The following is a 21977-nucleotide window of genomic DNA, read 5'->3' on the forward strand; positions in this document are numbered from 1 at the left end:
TAGGAAATTAGTTGATACAACAGTTTGTATTATATTTTTATAATCATGTTGACACATATTTCTGTTGCTGTTATCAGTGTAATATATTGAAGAAGGTTGGTCTGCTTGATTTAGGATCAATTTGATCACCCTAAACTGGATTTTTTGGAGTGTTTTACATCACTGGGGAATCTCCAAGGACTGCATCAATCACCAATCTGTGGTTATCCCTAAATATGAGTGCTTTTGTAAAATGAGACTCCATGCCACTAGATGGCACTAAGTGGGAAGTTAGAAACATGAAACAAGGAACAGCAATACCTGAGGTTAAACAATGCTTTGCAAAATGAATATATATTTTTAACACCCTCTGAAAAGACGTTTCATGAACTGCAAATGTGATTGAATAAATCAAATGGGCTTAAAAAAACAGTACTTCAAAAAAATAAGATCCTTTTTAACATGTACCGGTAACACATATGAAATGTTTTAACTGAGGAACCCTACTAAAACATTACAGTAAAAAACAAAACACCTTTAATAGATCTTTACCTGAAATGTAGCATCCCCTTTTAGCTAATGTATACACATGCATCTAAGAACATGTGTCAACAGGATCCCACTTCGAATGTATTGGGAAATACTCAGAATTCCCCTCAAGTAGGTAGTGATGGGGTTGGTGGTTTGGCGGTTCCTAATTTTAAATTGTATTACTGGGCATTCCAGTTAAGTGCCTTTCAGATTTGGTTGAACCCAGAATCTTTGGTGCCTTGGCGTAAAATTGAAGCCTCACTGGTTTCACCACTGAGGCTTCAAGATATTCCCTTTTCAGGGCATAAGTCTAGGGCCTTTAGTCTTAGAGCAGGTTCTATTATAGTTAATTCCTTGAAGATCTGGAAAATGGCTGAAAGAAATCTTGGAGTTTTTTCAAAATTTAACAGCTGCTCTCCAATATGGAATAATCCCTTGTTAATGACTGGGGGGCAACCATTTAAGTATGCAGATTGGTCATCCAAAGGCATATTCACTTTGAATGACATTTTTAATGATAAGGGCCTACGCAGTTTCCAGGACCTTAAGGAAACCTACTCTCTCTCCCCGGTTCGTCCTACTTTATGTACTTGCGGCTCCGTTCGGCTGTCCGTGCTTGTGGAATACCTCTGGACACTGGGTTACCTTCCCATCCAATTGTAGGGTGGTTTTCTTTGACCAAAGGGTTAGTGTCTTTTCTATATGATCGTTTTATAAAACATACTTTAAAGCCTCTGACAGTTTTAACTATTTGGGATAGAGAACTCTGTAAATATGGTGTCACTCCTAATTGGGATAAAGGGTGGGAAAATACTTTTATCTCTTCAAAAAATTTAGCACACCAACTCATTCATTTTAAACTTATACATAGAGCTTACACTGCTCCACTCAAGCGTTTTCAAATGAAAATATCAACAGACCCATTTTGTTTTATTTGTAAAAAAGGTGAAATGGGTACTACATTACATATGTTTTGGAAGTGCTCAGCAGTGTGCAGTTTTTGGGAACGTGTGGCTATTACTGTTTCTAAATTATTGAAGACTGAAATTAAACCAACACCCACTTTATTTCTACTGAATGATGATTCCAAACTCTGTCTATCCTTAGTTAATCGTAGGCTCCTGCTAGCTTCTCTTACCGCTGCCAAGAAAACTATTCTACAGTCCTGGTTCAATCCTGACCTTCCATTATATCATACCTGTTTATTACAGCTCCAGTCCTTCACACGTTTAGAAAGATCTACAGCCAAGCTGCACGGTGCTAAGCACAAATCTATGTCATCATGGTTGGAAATTGTCACAGCTGTGAGAGACCTACTTTAATTCTGTATAGGTTTAATTCTGTATAGGTTCTGTGTCCCAGCGAGCATTGCTATTACTAGTATTATATTGAATAGTATTGTAGTGCATTGTCTAAAAACAATTAAAAAAAAAAAAAAAAAAATGTTCACAAGAAAAGTAGGTAGTGATAATCTTATTAACACACTACTTGTTTATTGCTTTTCTTGCACAAGGCAATATTTGAACGATGTCATAATGGAAATGATGAAAACCTTTCTATGACCTTTTCAGATAATGTATCTGTTTTCCTGTTTTTTTTCTGGGTAAATGACATGTTTTGGATAACATTTATAAAATTAAATAATTGTGATGTTTTATTTATTTATTTATTTATTTATTTATTTTTTACCTCAACAACCCTTGCATCCGTCACTGTGCTTCAGGAAGCCATGCCTTCACTTGATGAACATTGTGTGTAATATGGATACTAAGGAGCTGGCTTTTATTTGTAGTATTTTACAGCACTGAGGAATCCAGTTTTTAATTACCTCCTGTTGTTTTTTTTTGTTTGTTTTTTTTACAGTAATGTTACAAAACTGAAAAACAAACAACTTGAGAGTGCTAAACAGACCTTGAACAATGCTATTGAGTAGCTGGCCTTTAGGTGTCTAAATGTTTACGCCTAAATGTTAACTCCAAAAATGGTCAATCAGTATTTTCACATGCTTGTGTGGGCCCAATTTTTGGTTGAAAAATTTAGCTATACTGTAGCTATTGTAAAACAAAGGGCCTTGTGGTTACTTTAAATGTAATACAAAAAGGTTTTGTCAGTACTTAGCAATGCAATAAAAATACCAAAAGGCAACTCAGATGTACAAAACATCGCTACTAGGGTAATAAAGGTATACAATGCCTAATGCAGTGTAAGCACTCAGCGTACAGAGTCCAGGACTGGTTGGCATGTGGAAAATGCTAGCTAACTCTAACAATAGTAAAAGGCCTGCGCTCTGGGACTGTATCATAAACTAAACTGACTTTAAAGAATGGGATCAGGGAAGAAATTCAAATGTGCCTTGTTTGAAATCCTGCAGTTTTCAGCCCTCTGTATCCCTGTTTTCATAGTCATTCAGAGGTTCGCCTCCATTGTCAAGCGGGTTAAGAAGGCACAAGGGCAAAACGACGGGGATGCAAACACTGCCTACTGGCTTGTTGTGGCTTCCTCTATTGCTTATGTCACATCTGTGGCCTTGATTATTTGGGTTCCTATGAAATACATGATAGCCAAAAAAAGGAAGTTTTTCACTGAAAGGAAGAAGTGGTAAGTAATTTCTCTTGTTTCTTATTTTTTTTAATCTTTTTTTAAATGCTGTAAATACACATTTTTAAATCTTTTAATTTAAGATTGAAAACTGCTTGAAGAAATGTGGGTTTTCCATGGGAAGTTATTCAAGGTAACAGTTCTTCCTCTATGACAAGTGCATGTGTCCTATACTGTTACCTCTGTTTACATATTCTGTATGCTTGTCTATGCAATTGTCCTACTAAAGAATATACGCTAGATTCTCGTAGCTTTTTACACCATAACTAGAACTAAACAACTCAGACATCTGATTTAGGGATTTGTGAATTTCTTTCTTATTCATTTTAGAATTGAATAGGTGTTTTTCCTTTCAGAAACATTTTGCAGTAAATTTGGCCCTATCACCACTTTTTTTTCAGTGAGAAAATGAACTGCATTATTCACTAAGTCCTAAAATCCAATACATGTTAAATTAATTGTCTGCAAACTTTGTGTTTTAGGAGACCAGTCCTTCTGGTGTATGTGATTCTCTCAACATTGCCCTGCTTTGCATTCCTAATAGCCAGCACGGAGGTAATGTACAGTACCAGTCTGTGATTCTAGTCTTTTCAGTTACTTTACAACTGGAATTCCTATTGGAAGGAGTCATCTTTACCTCCACTATTACAAAATCATGTCAAATCTAATTAAAATTAGGGTCTGCTTTTTAAAATGGACAATTTCCAAACCCATTACTTTATGCCTAGAACCAGAATAAAGCAAGAAAGGCAACATCAATATCGGGAACCTAAAGAAATCATTTACTGTATGAAATGACTCATCTAAAGCACAGCACATCTGGTGAAATAAATCCCTCCCGGTTCCAAGTGCATTAGCTTTATATTCTACCTGAACTCTTTCAGCACAGACCTACATATAAGTCCTGGAAAGACTGGGGACAATTTAAAACTCCAAGCTGTAAATCTATTGTTTGTTTTTTCAGTTTAAGACATGTGATTAGTTGTCCTAGTGTGGTCGTTCTGTGATTGTTATTTAAGCGTTGATTTGATCAAACAATACCCTGTGGGGATAAGCCACAGCTGGATTATTTTAGAATATTTCACAGAACCAGGGAATCCATCAGATTGAATAAATTACTTATTTTTAGTGTAGGGGTAATTCCGGGATAACCACAGATACTGCTGTTGATCGATGCAATCTAGGGTGATTTCTCAGTTCTGTAAAATGTTTTTAAAAAATCCAGCTGTGGCTTATCCCAGTGGTTGATCATATCAACCCCTTAGTGCTGAATGCTGAGGTTACTAAGGCAAACTAATATATATATATATATATATATATATATATATATATATATATATATATATATATATACACATACATACAGTGCCCTCCATAAGTACTGGGACAGTGAAATTAAAATTGCTATTTTGCAGTACACTCAAGCAATATGAAAATATGAGTAAAAGATTAATACGAGGCAAAAGTACAGAATGTCACTTTTTATTTCTGGTGGTTTCAAGACATACATGTTTTACCAACTAAGAATAACAGCACTTTTAGAGTTCCATCCCCCCATTTTATATGAGCATAAGTATTGGGACAATTCAACTTAAAGCAAATATAAGAAGTATAAAAGCTAGTATTTAGTCGCAAATCCCTTGCATGCAATAACAGCAGTGAGTCTGCGACCCATTGACATCACTAAACTCTGGGTATCGTCCTTTGAGATGCTTTGCCAAGCCTTTACTGCAGCCATTTTCAGCTGTTGCTTGTTTTGGGGAGTTTCTGACTTCAGTCTCCTCTTCCGCAAGTGAAATGCATGTTCAATCAAATTTAAATCAGGAGATTGACCTGGCCAGTCTAAAACTTTTTCCCCTGATGAACTCCTTGGTTGTGTTGGCAGTGTGTTTTGGGTCATTGTCCTGTTGCATTGTGAAGCGTCGCCCAATGAGTCTGGTGGCATTTTCTTGTACATCGGTAGCCAAGATGCTTCTGTACACTTCTGAAGTCATTCTGCTGCTGCCATCATTCGTTACATCATCAATAAAGATGAGTGAGCCCGTTCCAGAGGCAGCCATGCATGCCCATGCCATGACACTACCTCCACCATGCTTCACAGATGAGGTGGTATGCTTTAGATCATCTGCAGTTCCTTTTTTTTCTCCACACTTTTGCCTTCCCATCACTTTGATAAAGGTTCATCTTCGTCTCATCTGTCCGTAAAACTCTGTTCCAAAACTGTACTGGCTCATATCTGTACTTTTTAGCAAATTCTAATCTGGCCTTTCTGTTTTTGGTGCTGATCGGAGGTTTGCATCTTGCAGTGTAGCCTTTGTAATTCTGCTGCCGAAGTCTTCCGTGAACAGTAGATTGTGACACTTTCACCCCAGCATTCTGGAGGTTGTTGGTGATTTCACCGACACTTATTTTAGGGCTGTTTTTCACAGCTCTGGTCATTTTTCTGTCATCAAATGCTGTTGTTTTCCTTGGCCGACCTGGTCGTTGCCGATTGCTGAAGACACAAGTGGTTTCTTTTTTTTTTCAGGACATTCCAAACTGATTTGGCTTTGCCCAACTTTTGTGCTGTGGTTCTAATTAAGTTCCTCTTTTCTTTTAGCATCCAAATCGCTTGCTTTTCTTTCATAGACAGCTCCCTGGTCTTCATGTTGGATTATGCCTACTGACACCAAACGCAGACTCCAAAGGCAAAAGCAAAGGATAGAACTGAGACTACACATTCACAGTTCTTTTATGTGTGAACAGTCAATGCAACAGGAAACACCTGATCAATTAGAAACACCTGTGAGCCAAATGTCCCAATACGTATGCTCACATAAAATGGGTGGATGAAAGTGCTGTTATTCTTAGTTGGTAAAACATATATGTGTTGAAACAGCCAGAAATAAAAGGTGACATTCTGTATTTTTGCCTCATATTCATCTTATAATCGTATTTTCATATTGCTTGAGTATACAGCAATAAAATAGCAATTTTGACTTCACTGTCCCAATACTTATGGAGGGCACTGTGTGTATGTGTGTATGTGTGTGTGTGTGTGTGTGTGTGTGTGTATATATATATATACAGTGCCGTGAAAAAGTATTTGCCCCCTGTCTGATTTTCTGCATTTTTGCATATTTTTGACACTGAATGTTCTCAGATCTTCAACCAAAACCTAATATTAGATCAAAGGGACCCTGAGTGAACAAATAACACAACAATTTGATACATATTTAATTTATTTATTAAAGAAAGTTATGCAACACCCAATGCTCCTGTGTGAAAAAGTAATCGCCCCCTTAGACTCAATAACTGGTTACGCCACCTTTAGCAGCAATAACTGCAATCAAACGCTTCCTGTAGTTATTGATTAGTCTCTCACAATGACGTAGAGGAATTCTGGCCCACTCCTCCATGCAGAACTGTTCAACTCAGTGACATTTGTGGGTTTTCGAGCATGAACTGCTCGTTTCAGGTCCTGCCACAACATCTCAATGGGGTTTAGGTCTGGACTTTGACTAGGCCATTCCAAAAATTTAAATTTCTTGTTCTTCAACCATTCTGATGTAGACTTGCTGGTATGTTTCGGATCATTGTCTTGCTGCATGACCCAGCTGTGCTTCAGCTTCAGCTCATGGACGGATGGCCTGACATTCTCCTGTAGAATTCTCTGATACAGAGTAGAATTCATGGTTCCTTCAATGATGGCAAGACGTCCAGGTCCTGATGCAGCAAAGCATCCCCAAACCATGACACTACCACCACCATGCTTGACCGTTGGTATGAGGTTCTTACTGTGGAATGTAGTGTTTGGTTTTCGCCAGATATAACAGGGCCAATGTCGGCCAAAAAGTTTGACTCATCTGGCCATAGAACATTGTTCCAGAACTCTTGAGGATCATCCAGGTGCTTTTTGGCAAACTTGAGACAAGCATTCATGTTCTTCTTAGTGAGCAATGGTTTCTGCCTTGCTACTCTGCCATGAATCCCATTTTTGCCTAGTGTCTTTCTGATGGTGGAGTCATGAACACTGACCTTAGCTGAGGCGAGAGAGGCCTGCAGATCCCTGGATGTTGTTCTAGGGTTCTTTGTGACTTTCTGGACGATTTTACGCCTTGCTCTTGGAGAGATTTCGGCAGGACGGCCACTCCTGGGAAGATTCACTACTGTCCCAAACTTTCTCCATTTGGACAATATGGCTCTGACTGTGGTTCGGTGGAGCCCCAGAGCCTCAGAAATGGCTTACCCTTTCCAGACTGATAGACATCAACAACTTTTTTCCGGACAGCTTCAGGAATTTCTTTTGTTCGTGTCATGATGTGCCTCTAGAACCTGTGTGCTGACAACTTCACTCTGATGGTAAGGGCCTGGTTGTTAACTAAAGTACTCAAACAGCTGACCCTAATTATACCTTTAATTGGGTTGAGTTAACTGGGGGCGGGGGGGGGGGGGGGCAATAACTTTTTCACACCTGAAGATTGCATGTTTGATTACCTTGCACACCAAACAAATGAAAGAAGCACCAAACTTTGGTGTCATTTTTTCTCTCAGACTCCCTCTATATACTACTACAACCCACAAAAAAATCTGACCAAATACAATGTGAAAAATGTGCAAAAATGCAGAAAATCAGATAGGGGGCAAATACTTTTTCACGGTACTGTGTACATGTGTGTGTATGTATGTGTGTGTGTGTAATATATATATATATATATATATATATATATATATATATATATTGGCATAACATTTTTTTTTTTTTTTTTTAAAGTTGTGTTCACCTGTGCTGTATTTCATGTATTTCATGTTAGTCCATTATAAAGGTCAGCTGGAGTTTAGTGGTCTGTTGAACATATCCAGGCATGGAACACTGAACTATTTATTTATATACATAGAAAGGACCATCTTAACAGTGAAGACATACTGTACAGGACTGTACAAGGAATATGTGTCTCTTAACCAGGGGCATCATACAGTATAAATGCAAGGCTGAGGAGTATAAAGGTTACTTTAACAAGAAACATGGAGGCTCTGGGATGGATACCAGTACTGGGATGGATACCACTGGGGGTCTTTCTGGATCTTACTCAAATGAATGTGGTGGTGCATGGATGTTTCTTTTTTTATTGTGGACTTGCTTGTATCAGTATGGACAGCTTCTAACAAAATAACTTAATTATATGAAGAGCAGTAGATGAATCTGTGTAATGACAATATAGACACCTTTTAATGTGTTCTGATGCTTTGATGGATTCTGCACCGCTGCAGGTGACATGAGGCTAAAAACTCTCTTACTGCCTCTGCAAGCATCCCTGAGCCTTTAGTGCAGTGGTGCAGATGCTCACCTGCAGTGTGCCCAGGCTTTATGTCACATGAGTGGTCCATTTGCTGTTCAAATGGCATCTCTGCAGTGTATTCTGTCCTATACAAAAGCTGTATCTCCTAATGGGAAATAGAGCTGATGTACTTGGACAGAGGGATGGTTGATGTTTCCGAAGGAAGTGACACCTCGTTGGGACATTCAGCTACCCCAAGGAAATTAGATGCAGCAGTCATTGAGGAATGGTCACTAATTCCTGCAGAACAATGTAAACCTGTGATTCAATATAGTTTTCTAACAGTAGGACAGATTCTGTTTTTACAGTGCAATTCCTGTCAGAAAACTCAGAGTATGTAGCCTTATCTGTAACTGGCAGGAAAGTTGTCTTTCCACAAATGTCTGTACTGTTGCTAAGGTTTATGTTTGGGTTATACATTCTATTGCAGTATAGAGTAAAAATGACTTTTTATTTTATTTATTTCCTTTTGTACCCTGCCTTACCTATGTATGATGTGTGCGCTGGTAATAATTGTTCCACATTTTGCTGCTCCATGCAGAGAGATTTTTTTCTCTATTTCTCGAAGTGTCTGCCATCTTGCTTGCAGGCCTTGGAAAGGGTACACAACAACAGGTCGGCAATGATCATGAACATTCATAAGATATCCCCTGTGTAATATCAATGAGGTGGTGTCTCCATTCCTTTTTCTGTTACATGGCAACACAATATAACCGACTGAATTGGGACTTATTGAAGCCTGCCCAGTAGTTATGTTATTCAGGTTGCTGCTTCCTCCATTTAAGGGGGGCGTAGTTTATAAACATTTAACAAGTCGCTTACTAAAATATTAACAAATGTAATTTTTTTGTTCATGGTTAGTTATCTACTTATAACCTAATACAAAAGGCCAGCTAAAACTGTTCAGCAAACCACGTAGATTGGGGTTAAATTCCAGTTACTGTAGCAATAAGGTTTTATTATATTATACCTTTTTTATTAGTTTATTAACAGGTTATTCATTCTGAAAGGGCACGCCATCTCCATATATAAATCATCATGTTTGTCTGCTTACAGATCAATGATTGACATGTTTATGGACACGTTTGTGACCTTCCCACGTGCAGTTTTGTGGACGCTTTGACGTAAAACCTCTCTATGCATCAACCTGTGCATTGCTGTGAATAGTGGACAGTCTGAGCACTTGAAGTAACAGTACTGAAGACCCTTTTTATGATGATCTGCCTTTTTGTACCTGTAGTTTACTCTTTTTTCCATGTTCTTCAGAAACATGCAATGTTGTGTCCTTTCAATACTTTAAGTACAAAGATTATACTTCAGGCTTCATCTTTTTTGTTGTTGTTGTGTATTTGTGACGAGTGCGCACAATACCGTTATGAATCGCTTTTTAGAAGAATGCATTTTGAGGTTCTTTAGGTTCTGCATTGAAACATAATGAAACCTATACATTGTGCAACCATTTTCTATCAGGGCTTTCACCTTTTTGATGTACTGTATGTTTTTTACAGGTGCAGATAAACAGTAACTTGGAGCTTCATCTGTACGATACCCTCACTGATCTCCCTGTCTCTTTGGTTATATTCTCCCTGATTTGCGTAGATGTAATTGATAGACTTCGGAAATGTCGTCTTACAGGGCAAATGCAAGGCAAGTTAAGTGTGGTGACCTGTCTGATACAATTGTGTATTTTTCCACATTACAAATTATATGAATGTATTATAGTAATGATTTAGGGGGAAAAAAAAAACCTTCTACTGCACTAACATCCTGACCCCTAGATCGGCATTAAGCTTACCAGCAAACTCAGTCTTCACCCACCCTAGTGACACTCCCTGGTGACAAACCCAAAGCAACCCCTTTAGCAAACAAAGAAACACACTATCAATTAAGCAGGTGCCCCTCCCAAACTGAGAGTCATTTTAATTTATTTTTGACATTTATCTTTTTAAAAACATATATTTTTTAGTAATCGTTATAAGTGGTTATGTTTATATGGTAATGTTGCTCTAATACTGAGCTATCACTTTACATACAGTAGAGAGAGTAGGTGAAAGGTCACATTGTCACATGATCTGAATGGAATGAGGAAGTCTTTTTAATTAGGCTGTTGGGATTCTCCAGGTAAGCATAAAGCAGGCTCAGAGGCCTGTAAAGACAGATACAGAGATAATAACAATAGAACCAACCACAATTATAGACATTTTATATAAAGGAAATGTAACAAAAACAAAGAATTATTTTCAGAATTCAAAAGCTATGTAAGTATGTTTTTACTTTTTTTTTTTTTTTTTTAAATAGACAAAACAGTGACCCTATTGTTGTTGTTGTTGTTGTTGTTTCTGTTAGCTACAGAGGCTGAAAGGGATGCTGGGATTCATAGTCCTGTTCTGACATATCTGGAGCAAGTTCCAACTGTATCTGGGCAGATCGATGGAAATGAAAATGAAAATCATGGAGCTACAAGATTAGAAGCCAATGGATCTGTGCCAGAGGTAACAACACCAGAGAATCAGGAAAACCGTTACAGCATCTCTGGATACAGCTCCCGCACAGCAAGCTCCAGTAACTACACAACACCGTACACACCTTCTGGGCATCTGAAGTTTCTGTCCACAAATGATGCAAGGGCAGAAATATTTGTTGATTGTTTCGTGTTCTGGTTTGATACCATAGAGCTGGTGAGAGTTGCCGGTCTTCCCCAGGTTTTCAGGTCAGGATGGATTTTTCCAATATATATCTTTAGCTATATTTCTCTATTGAGGTTGATTGTGAAACCCAAAAATCCCATTCTGAGTTCCTTGGGAGTGTTTGTGCAAGATATTCCCTTCCTCTTCCTCCGAATAGGATTGATTGCAGTATTTGGATACGTCACTCCTCTGATCTACCTTTTTAAAAATCTTTTGGTATTTTTGGCTTTCGTTTATTTTAACTTCATGACAAAGCTTAAGCTGTTCAACACTGAGCAAATGTTCTAATGACAAGGGAGTTACAATACCACCGCTGGTAATTTCATTATTTATGTCAATGTTTTTATTTTTATAGCATTGTAAGTTTTGTATTTATACTATGGAGGGTAAAAAGGTAGAACCTTTTTATTTTCTTGTATTGTACAGGGATATTGATTATAGCTTCTAGTGATAAGGTCTCATTTCGGTTATTGAGGAATGAGGACTTTTTTTAGGCAGCCACATTCTATGCCATTAGCTTTGTCACATATTCATCAGTAAGTGTTAAGAATTAATTTGTAACATTTCAAAGAAAAGTTTTCTTTTGTTGAGAGGTTTTCATTTTGGTTCTCTTATTAAGCCTCGTACACACACAGCCTAAATGTGGTTGCGAGATCACCTTTTGCTCTTAAAAACGTTTTAAGTACACACACAGTTTGGTTGCAAATGGCAGCGGCAACCGTACTAGTTAATCCTGTAGTGAGTTCGGTTATCAATTCAGTTTGGTTAGTTAATGGTTAGTTCTTGCTTTGTAGAAAAGAGCATATCTGTGCTTGACGAGCTCTCGATCGATTACATACTGTACTTTCTTCCAAAAGCATAAACAAAAACACAGCCACACAAACCTAACGAATGTCGTGTAATTGTGGTCCGAGTTCAGTTGTTAGTTTAAACAGGGAGTGCACTCACTTCAGTAATGAAAGGCGTGTGTGTACAACAAACAACCACAGCAAGTGCAGTTTGTTAATACAGTTGTCGCGCCAACCGCAGTGTGTGTGTACGAGGCCTTAAACCTCTTAACTGACTAAAACGTTTTAAGTACACACACAGTTTGGTTGCAAATGGCAGGACTGCCCAGTCCCTGACCACATTCCGGCGCCTCCTTAAGACTCACCTCTTCAAAGAGCACCTGTAGAACTCCTCTGTTTGTATCCTGGGACACTATCACCCTTCATGTAAATGTGCTTTATTTTGCTCTTATCAGCCCCTATTTTACTGCATTTAATCCTGTACTTCAGAATACTGTAATCTGCCAAGTTTTTAACCTGTAGTACTTTGTATTTAATCACATCCTGATGTAACTATCACTATTTAATCATATCCTGATGTAACTATCACTATTACCTGCTGTATTATTGAATTGTGGTTTGTCAAACTTGTACTTTACTTGAACAAAAGTTATTGTATTTCTTGCTCTTATTGTATTACTTGTATTGTAACGCTTGAAATGTTTTTGCCTACGATTGTAAGTCGCCCTGGATAAGGGCATCTGCTAAGAAATAAATAATAATAATAATAAAAAGCACACTTAAAAATAAATATTGCTCTGAAAATGGTTGACTACTGTACATATTTATTTACATGCTTTTGCTATTAGAAACTTTGGTATAACAATTAAGAAATTGCCATTTGTTTTAAAGGTATGTGTTAAAAATCCTAATGACTGTTCCTATAGTTTTTTTTTGTTTTTTTTATCAAGCCAGATACCAGATATGACCAAAATAAATACCTTACAGTGAACAAAAAACTCCTTTATTTTGGCGCAATAATCTTCATTATTGGGGAAATGTTTCGAGTTGGGGTTTGGCTGCTCAATAGAACGTGACTGTGGGTCCTTTACTAAAATATATGCATACAACGCAGGACAGATAATGGATTTTGTTTTTTTTAAAAAAATATGTTTTAAAAACATAATAATAAATGAAAAAAACAGTAATGCAATATTGAAGTGTGGAAATTAAAAAAAAAAAAACTGGCATGTGATATAATTACAATCTTCACAATGTTTACCTGGGTTTACCACAATGTACTGTATGTAAAGGCATTTTAAATAAAATAAAGCTGTTGTTTTTCACAAGAACAATGCATTATTTTTCAAGTATCAACCAGAAAATATGCTGCAAAAAAAAAATCGTTATAACATGTTATTTTAAAATGCAAGATGGCAGGTGAAGATCAATAGCTGCTTCTTAAATGCGCCACCCTGCCTAATTCAATAACTTCAATATTAGAAACTTAAACCAAGAAGTCTCACACAGCGATCCCCCACTTACTTCCAGTAGAACTGACTAGATGTGCTGTACTTCTTTTGCTTCTGCAAATCTGTAATGACTTAATAGCAACATATCCTTCGTAGAAGTACAGCATGCACAGGACTGGATTAGAACTGCTTTACAGAATAAACTGCAGTGCTGCATGCTGCATGTACAAATAAAATTACATCAGCCTATTCACAGTAATGACAGCCCTCTCCTGATGAATCTGACACTGATTATTATCTGTTAATAATGCCGCATTAGGTATGTCAGTGGCATTCTGTTAACTGCAGACCTTCATAGAGTGTACAGTGGGTGTCTAAAAAGATGTCAGTTGAATTTCAAACACATTGGCAATATCAGCACATGATGCACACCTATGAATTGCTCCATTGGAACAGATGCACAATCTGTTGTTTTTTGGCTCTGCATTTTATCTACATGTAAGTTTATCCAATATTCCTTTTCATGCCTGTGGCAGGGAAGGGCCCTGCTTGTAAATAGTGTGGTTTGTCTGTTGCTGGTGGTGGTTGGCAGGGATGGGGTTAATTCCTATCCCTTCCAAATACACGTGAGAATGTAGCTGGAGCCTTAATTGAATGATTAATGGTTACATGGTCATTAAGGAGGGGAAAAGCCTTTGCTTTGGTGTTTGGGTGAGTGTAACCTGTGGATTAAACTGTGTGTTATTCTGTGGTAGTCGGTGAAGGCGAACGCCCAGCCTGACAGCACTGTTTATTATCGTTTTATTTAAAACTTTTATTTTGGCCCTTGCGCCAGTTACTTTGTTCCTGTGTTTTTGTTGATGTTCGTGACTTGTTCTGTTTGACCTTTTTATTTTGCTCTGTGAGCAGTATTTTGATTTATTTATTGTTTGAATAAAAACGTGCACCAGGGCTTTCAACCCCGCAAGTACCTTCCTCTGTGTCAGCTTCCTGGTCTGGGAACGTCACCACAAAGCAGTCCTGTCACAATACTGTATTAAATCTGGTACCATTCTACCGCTCTCCCTCTAAAATGTCAACATGACTCGTCCTTGATAAAACCCAGGACGAACCTTATCACATATGACAGTTTGTTGTGCACAGAATCAAAGTCTGATAAAGAATTGACCCATGCACAGCAAACTCTCTCCCTCGCAGTCGTAACTCAGGCTCAGCCCCACTCACAGGCTATGGTTCCTAATTGTCTTATCTTAGCCTGTCTTCAACAAATAATTTCATGCCACTTACTGCCAAATCCTCACAAACACTCTTGTATGTGTTTATCAAAGTGAGCTGTGAACTATAAAAGCATATTCTCTGGGTTTGGATGGTGTGAAGAGACTACTCCTCTTTTTTTTTATAAACAAATGGATGCAGACAGATATGCAGCTTTATAGAAGCACATCACCACATTAACAACCTCTGTTCACTTCCCTAAACAAATCCTGAGTTTTGAACAAGAGGCTATTTAATTAACTTTATGAACAAGTTGCTGATCAAACAGCTAATACATTGTGGATTAGCTTAATTTTAAAGAGCCAGTATCACATCCATATAAGTTATAACAATGACTGTAAGATGTATTGGACGTTGCTGTGCTGTTTCCTATCTTCAGTACTTTTTCAGAATTGGGAACTGCTTCTGCCAACTCCGATCTATCCTGAAGCTTGGTGCTATGTTTACTTCAGTCCCGGATTGTCCGTCATCATTCTTCCCGGCATGGTGCACCATGATGAAAGTCTCCTAACTCAAGAGTTCACCCAAGTTACATTTCTACAGACAGTACTGCTCAGGCTGCTAGGGTATGGTCAGGCTGGCATCACATGCAGCATTGTCATCTGGGATGAATGAACTCACTGGTCTAACATTTTTAAATGTTTTTATTTCTAGACACAGTGTTTTAATTTTTGTAAAATGCCCACTGCAACGGTAGTTATATACGATAAATGACATACCAAGAGCACTCTGGTTGTGAGCCGAGGACACATACAATTATATTTGTTAATCAAAATAAAGGACAGTATTAGAATTATTTGTTTGCATTTTTTCTGGATCACTTGCTTTTTCTTTTCAAAACCATTGTAAGACAAATGTCATCCTTTGATTGCTTTCCTTGTCTACAAATATATATAAAGCGCACCAACTAAAAAATACAGGTGTAAATGTCCTTAAAAAATCACCAACAACTTAAGCCAACTTTATTTTATAATAGGGCAGCAGTGTGGAGTAGTGGTTAGGGCTCTGGACTCTTGACCGGAGGGTCGTGGGTTCAATCCCCAGTGGGGGACACTGCTGCTGTACCCTTAAGCAAGGTACTTTACCTAGATTGCTCCAGTAAAAACCCAACTGTATAAATGTGTACTTGTATGTAAAAATAATGTGATATCTTGTAAAAAATTGTAAGTCGTCCTGGATAAGGGTGTCTGCTAAGAAATAAATAATAATAATAATATAGTTTTTGCACACATTTTGTGTAAGATTCCAAGAGTATTCATTTTTTTTCATTTCCAGATTCAAAACGGAACTCTGTTGGTCATTTTCAGTAAACCAGTTCTTTCGTCACTGAAGCAGGAAATACTTTGCTAAATAGTAAATTCAGAGATTTATGTGAGGAGTTTTTGACCTGTGATGCCAGCACATAAAACAAATCCATCATGCAGTGTCTTCTCGTTGTACTGATTGGTATTTTCTTTTTTTTTTTTTTTTTACTCTATCCGTTCCAGACACATATCCCGGCAGAAAAACCTACTTAACAGTAGTGTGCTGAGCAAACAATCTTGTTTTGTTCAATCTGTGTTGTTCTAGGAAAATAGGTTCTCGGAAACTATTATCCAGCTGACAAGTTTTTATTTATTTTCTGAACTTTAACGTTTTATCCAATGCTATATAAATGCATTGGCACTAATGTTTTCATGAGATATATATATATATATATAGATATATATATATATATATATATATATATATATATATAGATATATTAAAAAGCCAATTTACAGGTCCTTTTTTGGTCATACATATTTTTTGGTGAAAATTAGGGAGGGGGTGATGACAAGAATGAGTGTTAATACAGGGTTCATACACTTTTCCTTACTTTTTCCAGACTTCCATTTGTTTTTCCCAGACTTGTGTTTTAGTTAGTTTCTACTAGTTTTTCGATAGTTATCCACATAGGCAGGTAACCGCAGAGCATTCTAGCTTTTTGATCCAGAGCAGAAGTTGCACCTCGTTTTCTAAAAGTATTTGTCAGCATCTGGAGGTGCATATCTGGCAAGAGACAATGTAGGTATGCAAAAGAGAAGAAAGATATAAACTAAGAAATGTCCAATATTTAAGAATTACTTTGCATTATTTACAAAAAGAATATACAAAGTTGTATACTGGTGCCAAAATAGGATAATATAATGAGTGAATATAATGATAAAGAGTATACTAAAACCTGACCATTTTGACACAAGTATACTTGCAGTATACTACTTTTTTGTAAGGGATGATATTGGATTTGGATCCAAACTTCTTTATACCCTCTGTTAAATGTTGAACACTAGGAGCTGAAAAATAACAAAAATGAAACAACAAACATGCATGCATTATATGTTAAAATGTGCAAGTGTCATATATTAAACATACAAGTCAAATACTAAATACAGTACACCCTCACTATAACAACCCTGTTTGGGTCCAAAGCTTTTTGTTCGCTACAGTAAAAAGACAATCCAAACCAACCAACTGGAACCAACTCCCCAGTAATGTTGTTGAATCTGACACCCTGGGATCCTTCAAGAAGCTGCTTGATGAGAGTCTGGGATCAATAAACTACTAACAATCAAACGAGCAAGATGGGCTGAATGGCCTCCTCTCGTTTGTAAACTTTCTTATGTTCTTCTTATGTTCTTATTCTGCACATTGCTTAAATCCATTGCCAACAATAACTTGAGTCAAATGCCAGTGTCGAGGTTTGTTGAAGTAGAAAATTGACATCTAACTTAGTTATTGTCTTTGTGACTCATCAGGATGTTGTTACGTTTATTTAGAAAATCCTTTCATTATGGATCATGCAAACAGGTTGTATCACTATGATTAGGATACCTGCTGCATGTACCGTAATGAACCCAGAACTCTAACATAAAGGTTTCTTCATTCTCTTTGAAGACATTGAACATTGCTGGGAGATCAATATGTGGCTCATTCCTCAGCACCATCACCTCCAGAGTTACTCTCCAGATTCCACTTTATTTTCAGATTCTCTTCTGCACTTTCATCTCTGGATTTCCCTTTGCAGGATGCAGGATTTCCTATGCATTCTTATCCATACATTCCTATAGTTTTCAGGCTCACCCCTGCATTTCCCTTTACAAGATCATGTCTTGATTTCCACTGCTGACTTTTCTTCTGAATCAGCACTACTTTTGAGACAAAATGCACCGAAGGACTCCAAGAAGTGCTGTGTCTTTGTTGAAATTAGCTGTTCAGGTCAAGAAAGTCCCCTGGGTCGACATTGTCTATACCTTTTAGGATTTTGAATGCTTGAATCAGATCACTATGTAGTCTTCTTTGTTCAAGACTGAATAGATTTAATTATTTTTGCCTGTCTGCATACGACATGCCTTTTAAACCTAGGATAATTCTGGTTGCTATTCTTTGCACTCTTTCTAGAGCAGCAATATCCTTTTTGTAACGAGGTGACCAGAACTGAACACTTTTCTCTATTAAATGTCATTTGCCATGTGTCTGCCCAGTTCTGAATGCTGTCTCCCTCCCCCCGGGCGACGCTCGGTTAATCAATTCACGTTGACTTTACCCAATTCCAATTCCATACATATATAACCCTCCCAAAAAGTACCCTCCTTAGTATACTTTCTTTTCCAAATCAACTGTTATGTGCGATCATACAGGTCCTACTGTCATGACATTAGCAGGCTTCTAGTTAGTACATACAGTATGTAATGCAATACATGAATAATATAACACACAGACATCAGGATCTCTATAAATAGCTAATAATATGTGTCTTTACTCACTCAAAGGATCAGCATAATTTCCGCAACTCAAAAATCGTATAAATTGTATAAAAGGTTCCCAGATATCCTGAAAGCATCCTGATTTCCCCTTTATTATGTGTGTTAATTTTTCCATTACAAGACATAAGGACAGTTCCGTTAACCATCGGCCCACTCTTGGTCTATTTGTATCCCTCCAATGCAAAGCAATCATTCGCCTGGCATGGAGTAAACATAGGTCAATCATTTTCCTCTCATTGGCAGCTAGATTACAGCCCTCAGGGTAAGCACCCTGTATACAGAGTTTAGAGGTAAAAGGCAGTCTCTTAGAAATCATTTGAGATAAATAATCAATAACCTCACACCAGAACCTCCGAATATCAGGACAAGACCACAAACAATGGACTAAAGTGCCCCTCTCCAGCCCGCACTTCACACAGCTATCAGGAATATCTGAATTTGGAAGGGGTAATATATGCCCGCATAATCCAATTGTATTGCAGCAATTTATATTGGGTATTAATCGTTTGGGATTGGGCTTTAGAACAGATCTCACTCCACTCTATTATGGAAATGTCTACAGATAAGTCCTCACTCCAAGCGATACGTCTTGACTCTGAGGACTGCTCCAATTTAGCAACCAGTGTGTTATATAGCTTAGAAACCTGCCCTCTCCCATGTCCTTGACCAGAGGCGGCGGTCTCCAAAGTTGACAATGTAGGCTGGGGAAGGGAGTGGTTCTGTCTAGAGTAGACGAAACTACGGAGTTGTAGATATTTAAAGAAATGTTTGCGTGTTGGAGACTCCGGTTGCAGGATTTAAAACGAGATAGTATACTTTAACAACATTTTTTTTCTTGGTGGAATGTTTTTAATTGAAGTAAAAAAAAAAAAAAATCCTAACTGATAACTTATTACCACAGAGGAGGTCATTTAAAGAATCCACATTTTTCTTATGTTAACTTTCTTATCTTGGTTATTGAGGATACCACGCTTTCTCAGAAGACATTTAGATTCAGGCCAAGTTAGTGCCAAGTCAGAACAAACAGAGTTATGTGCTTATGTCATGTTTCACTTCAATGTTTATGTTCTTTAAACTTTCAAATATAAAATCCACAAAAGTCAAAACCACACACGACAGACTTTGAAACAGTAGAATTAAAAAAGGTATTATATATATATATATATATATATATATATATATATATATATATATATATATATATATATACACACACACACACACACACACACACACACACCTTTTGCATTCTAGGCTTGATTTAAAAGGATCCCTGGTTACACAGGTGAGTGGACTCTTGGTCTGTGCAGGAGATATTCAGTTTTTAGGAAAAAAAGGAAGCAAATAGTGGGGGAGTGGATCAAGGTAAATAATGCTATATGCACACGCACAAGCTGAACCAATGACTCTGCAACGTCAATGAAAACCCTTTTTAAGGTCCGATCAAACCAGAGTGGAACTTCAACTAATAATTCCCCTTCGTCCTTCTGCAAGTTTCTTTAAAATGAGATTGGGTTTTTACTCTGCATTGTTTTAAGTTTGAACGCTTTATTTAAATAATAAAGTAGTCCTGTATTCAATACTTACAGTGCCTATAGAAAGTATACACCCTCTTTCAAAATGTTCACCTTTTGTTGCCTTATAGCCTGGAATTAAAATGCATTAAAATAGTTTTTTTTTCATTTATCTACACATCCTACCCCACAACTTCCAAGTGGAATAAATATTCTAGAAATTTGTAGAAAATTCATTAGAAATAAAAACTGAAATAAGTGTCCACCCCCTTGTAATAGCAATCCTAAATTAGCTCAGGTATAACCAATCACCTTCAAAATCACACACCAAGTTAAGTGGCCTCCACCTGTGTTAAATTGTAGTGATACACATGATTTCAGGAAAAATTCATCAGTTCCTGTGGGTTCCCTTTGCTGGGTAGTGCATTTCAAAGCAAAGACTCAACCATGAGCACCAAGGCACTTTCAAAAGAACTCTGGGACAAAGTTGTTGAAAGGCACAGATCAGGGGATGGATATAAAAAAATATCAAAAGGCTTGAATGTCCCTTGGAACACGGTCAAGACGATTGTCTTGGTCTTGGTATGGCACCACCAAGACCCTGCCTAGATCAGGCCGTCCCGCCAAACTGGATGACAGAGCAAGAAGGAGACTGATTAGAGAGGCTACCAAGAGGCCAATGGCAACTTTGCAAGAGCTACAGGCTTTTATGGCCAAGACTGGTCAAAGTGTGCATGTCTCAACAATATCACAAGCACTCCACAAATTTGGCCTGTATGGTAGGGTGGCAAGAAGGAAGCTATTACTCAAGAAACCCCACCTTGAATCCCATTTGAAGTATGCAAAAAAACACTCAGGAGATTCTGTAGCCATGTGGCAAAAAGTTTTGTGGTCTGACGAAACTAAAATGGAACTTTTTGTCCTAAATGCAAAGCGTTATGTTTGCCGCAAACCCAACATAGCGCATCACCCAAAGAACATCATCCCTACTGTTAAGCATGGTGGTGGCAGCATCATGTTATGGGGATCTTTCTCATCGGCAAGGACTGGGGCACTTGTCAGGATAGAAGGGAAAATGAATGGAGCAAAGTACAGAGAAGTCCTTGAGGAAAACCTGCTGCCCTCTGCAAGAAAGCTGAAACTGGGACGGAAGTTCAACTTTCAGAATGACAACGGCCCAAAGCACACAGCCAAAGCTACACTGGAGTGGCTAAGGAACAAAAAGGTAAATGTCCTTGAGTGACCCAGTCAGAGCCCCGACCTAAATCCAATTGAAAATTTGTGGCATGACTTGAAGATTGCTGTCCATCAACGCTCCCCAAGGAACTTGACAGAACTTGAACAGTTTTATAAAGAAGAATGGTCAAATATTGCCAAATCTAGGTGTGCAAAGTTGGTAGAGACCTATCCCAACAGACTCACAGCTGTAATTGTTGCCAAAGGTGCTTCCACCAAGTATTAACTCAGGGGGGTGGAGACTTATCCAATTATGATCTTTCAGTTCTGTATGTTTAATATATCATTTTTTTCTCAAAAAAACTTTTTTCCCCTTAACAGTGTGGAGTATGGTGTGTAGATAAGAGGAAAAAAATCCTCATTTAAATGCATGAAACTCTGAGGCACTGACACAACAAAATCAGAAAAAAGTTCAAGGTGGTGTAGACTTTCTATAGGCACTGTAAACACATCACCCATACAAATAAATTAAAATAATTAACTGTACTGTGTCCATTGTCATTGTTGAACTTCTTATTTAAATGTCATATGTGTAATTGATTGCATTCGTGTAATTTGAAAAAATAAAATTATATAGACAGTACTAAGTATTGTGGTATTCTTATTAAAAAGGAATGATGCAATAAATACTTCTTAAAAAATATACATATCAGCATATATCTTCTAGTAAATGGACATGCTTCCAAATATAAAACGTGGAAACACATGTTGATAAGTCCATTTCTGTTTTTTTTTACTCTCCCATGTGACAGGATACATCACTAGCATTTAGGGTGCACTACCCTGCTACAATCAATGGCTTTCACACTAAGAGC

At 37.6% G+C, this 21977-nt stretch overlaps 1 protein-coding gene across 1 annotated transcript; it reads left to right on the forward strand.

The window, feature by feature from the left end:
* The first annotated feature begins 2833 nt into the window (after positions 1–2833).
* On the forward strand, positions 2834–12400 carry LOC117399542 (transmembrane protein 236-like). Its single transcript, XM_033998805.2, has 4 exons — positions 2834–3108; positions 3591–3663; positions 9935–10073; positions 10779–12400. The coding sequence occupies exons 1-4, from the start codon at positions 2834–2836 to the stop codon at positions 11399–11401; spliced, it is 1110 nt and encodes a 369-aa protein (XP_033854696.2). The 3' UTR covers positions 11402–12400.
* Positions 12401–21977: the final 9577 nt, after the last annotated feature.

This window comes from Acipenser ruthenus, chromosome 4 (genome assembly GCF_902713425.1).
Source record: "Acipenser ruthenus chromosome 4, fAciRut3.2 maternal haplotype, whole genome shotgun sequence".
In the NCBI taxonomy this organism is placed as follows: Eukaryota; Metazoa; Chordata; class Actinopteri; order Acipenseriformes; family Acipenseridae; genus Acipenser; species Acipenser ruthenus.

Excerpts from the sequence above, each read along its gene's own strand:
- LOC117399542 (XM_033998805.2), top strand. The coding sequence starts at position 2,834 with ATGGGATCAGGGAAGAAATTCAAATGTGCCTTGTTTGAAATCCTGCAG. Across the intron at positions 3,109-3,590 it reads TTCACTGAAAGGAAGAAGTG|GAGACCAGTCCTTCTGGTGT; the intron begins GTAAGTAATTTC and ends TTTGTGTTTTAG. Across the intron at positions 3,664-9,934 it reads TCCTAATAGCCAGCACGGAG|GTGCAGATAAACAGTAACTT; the intron begins GTAATGTACAGT and ends TGTTTTTTACAG.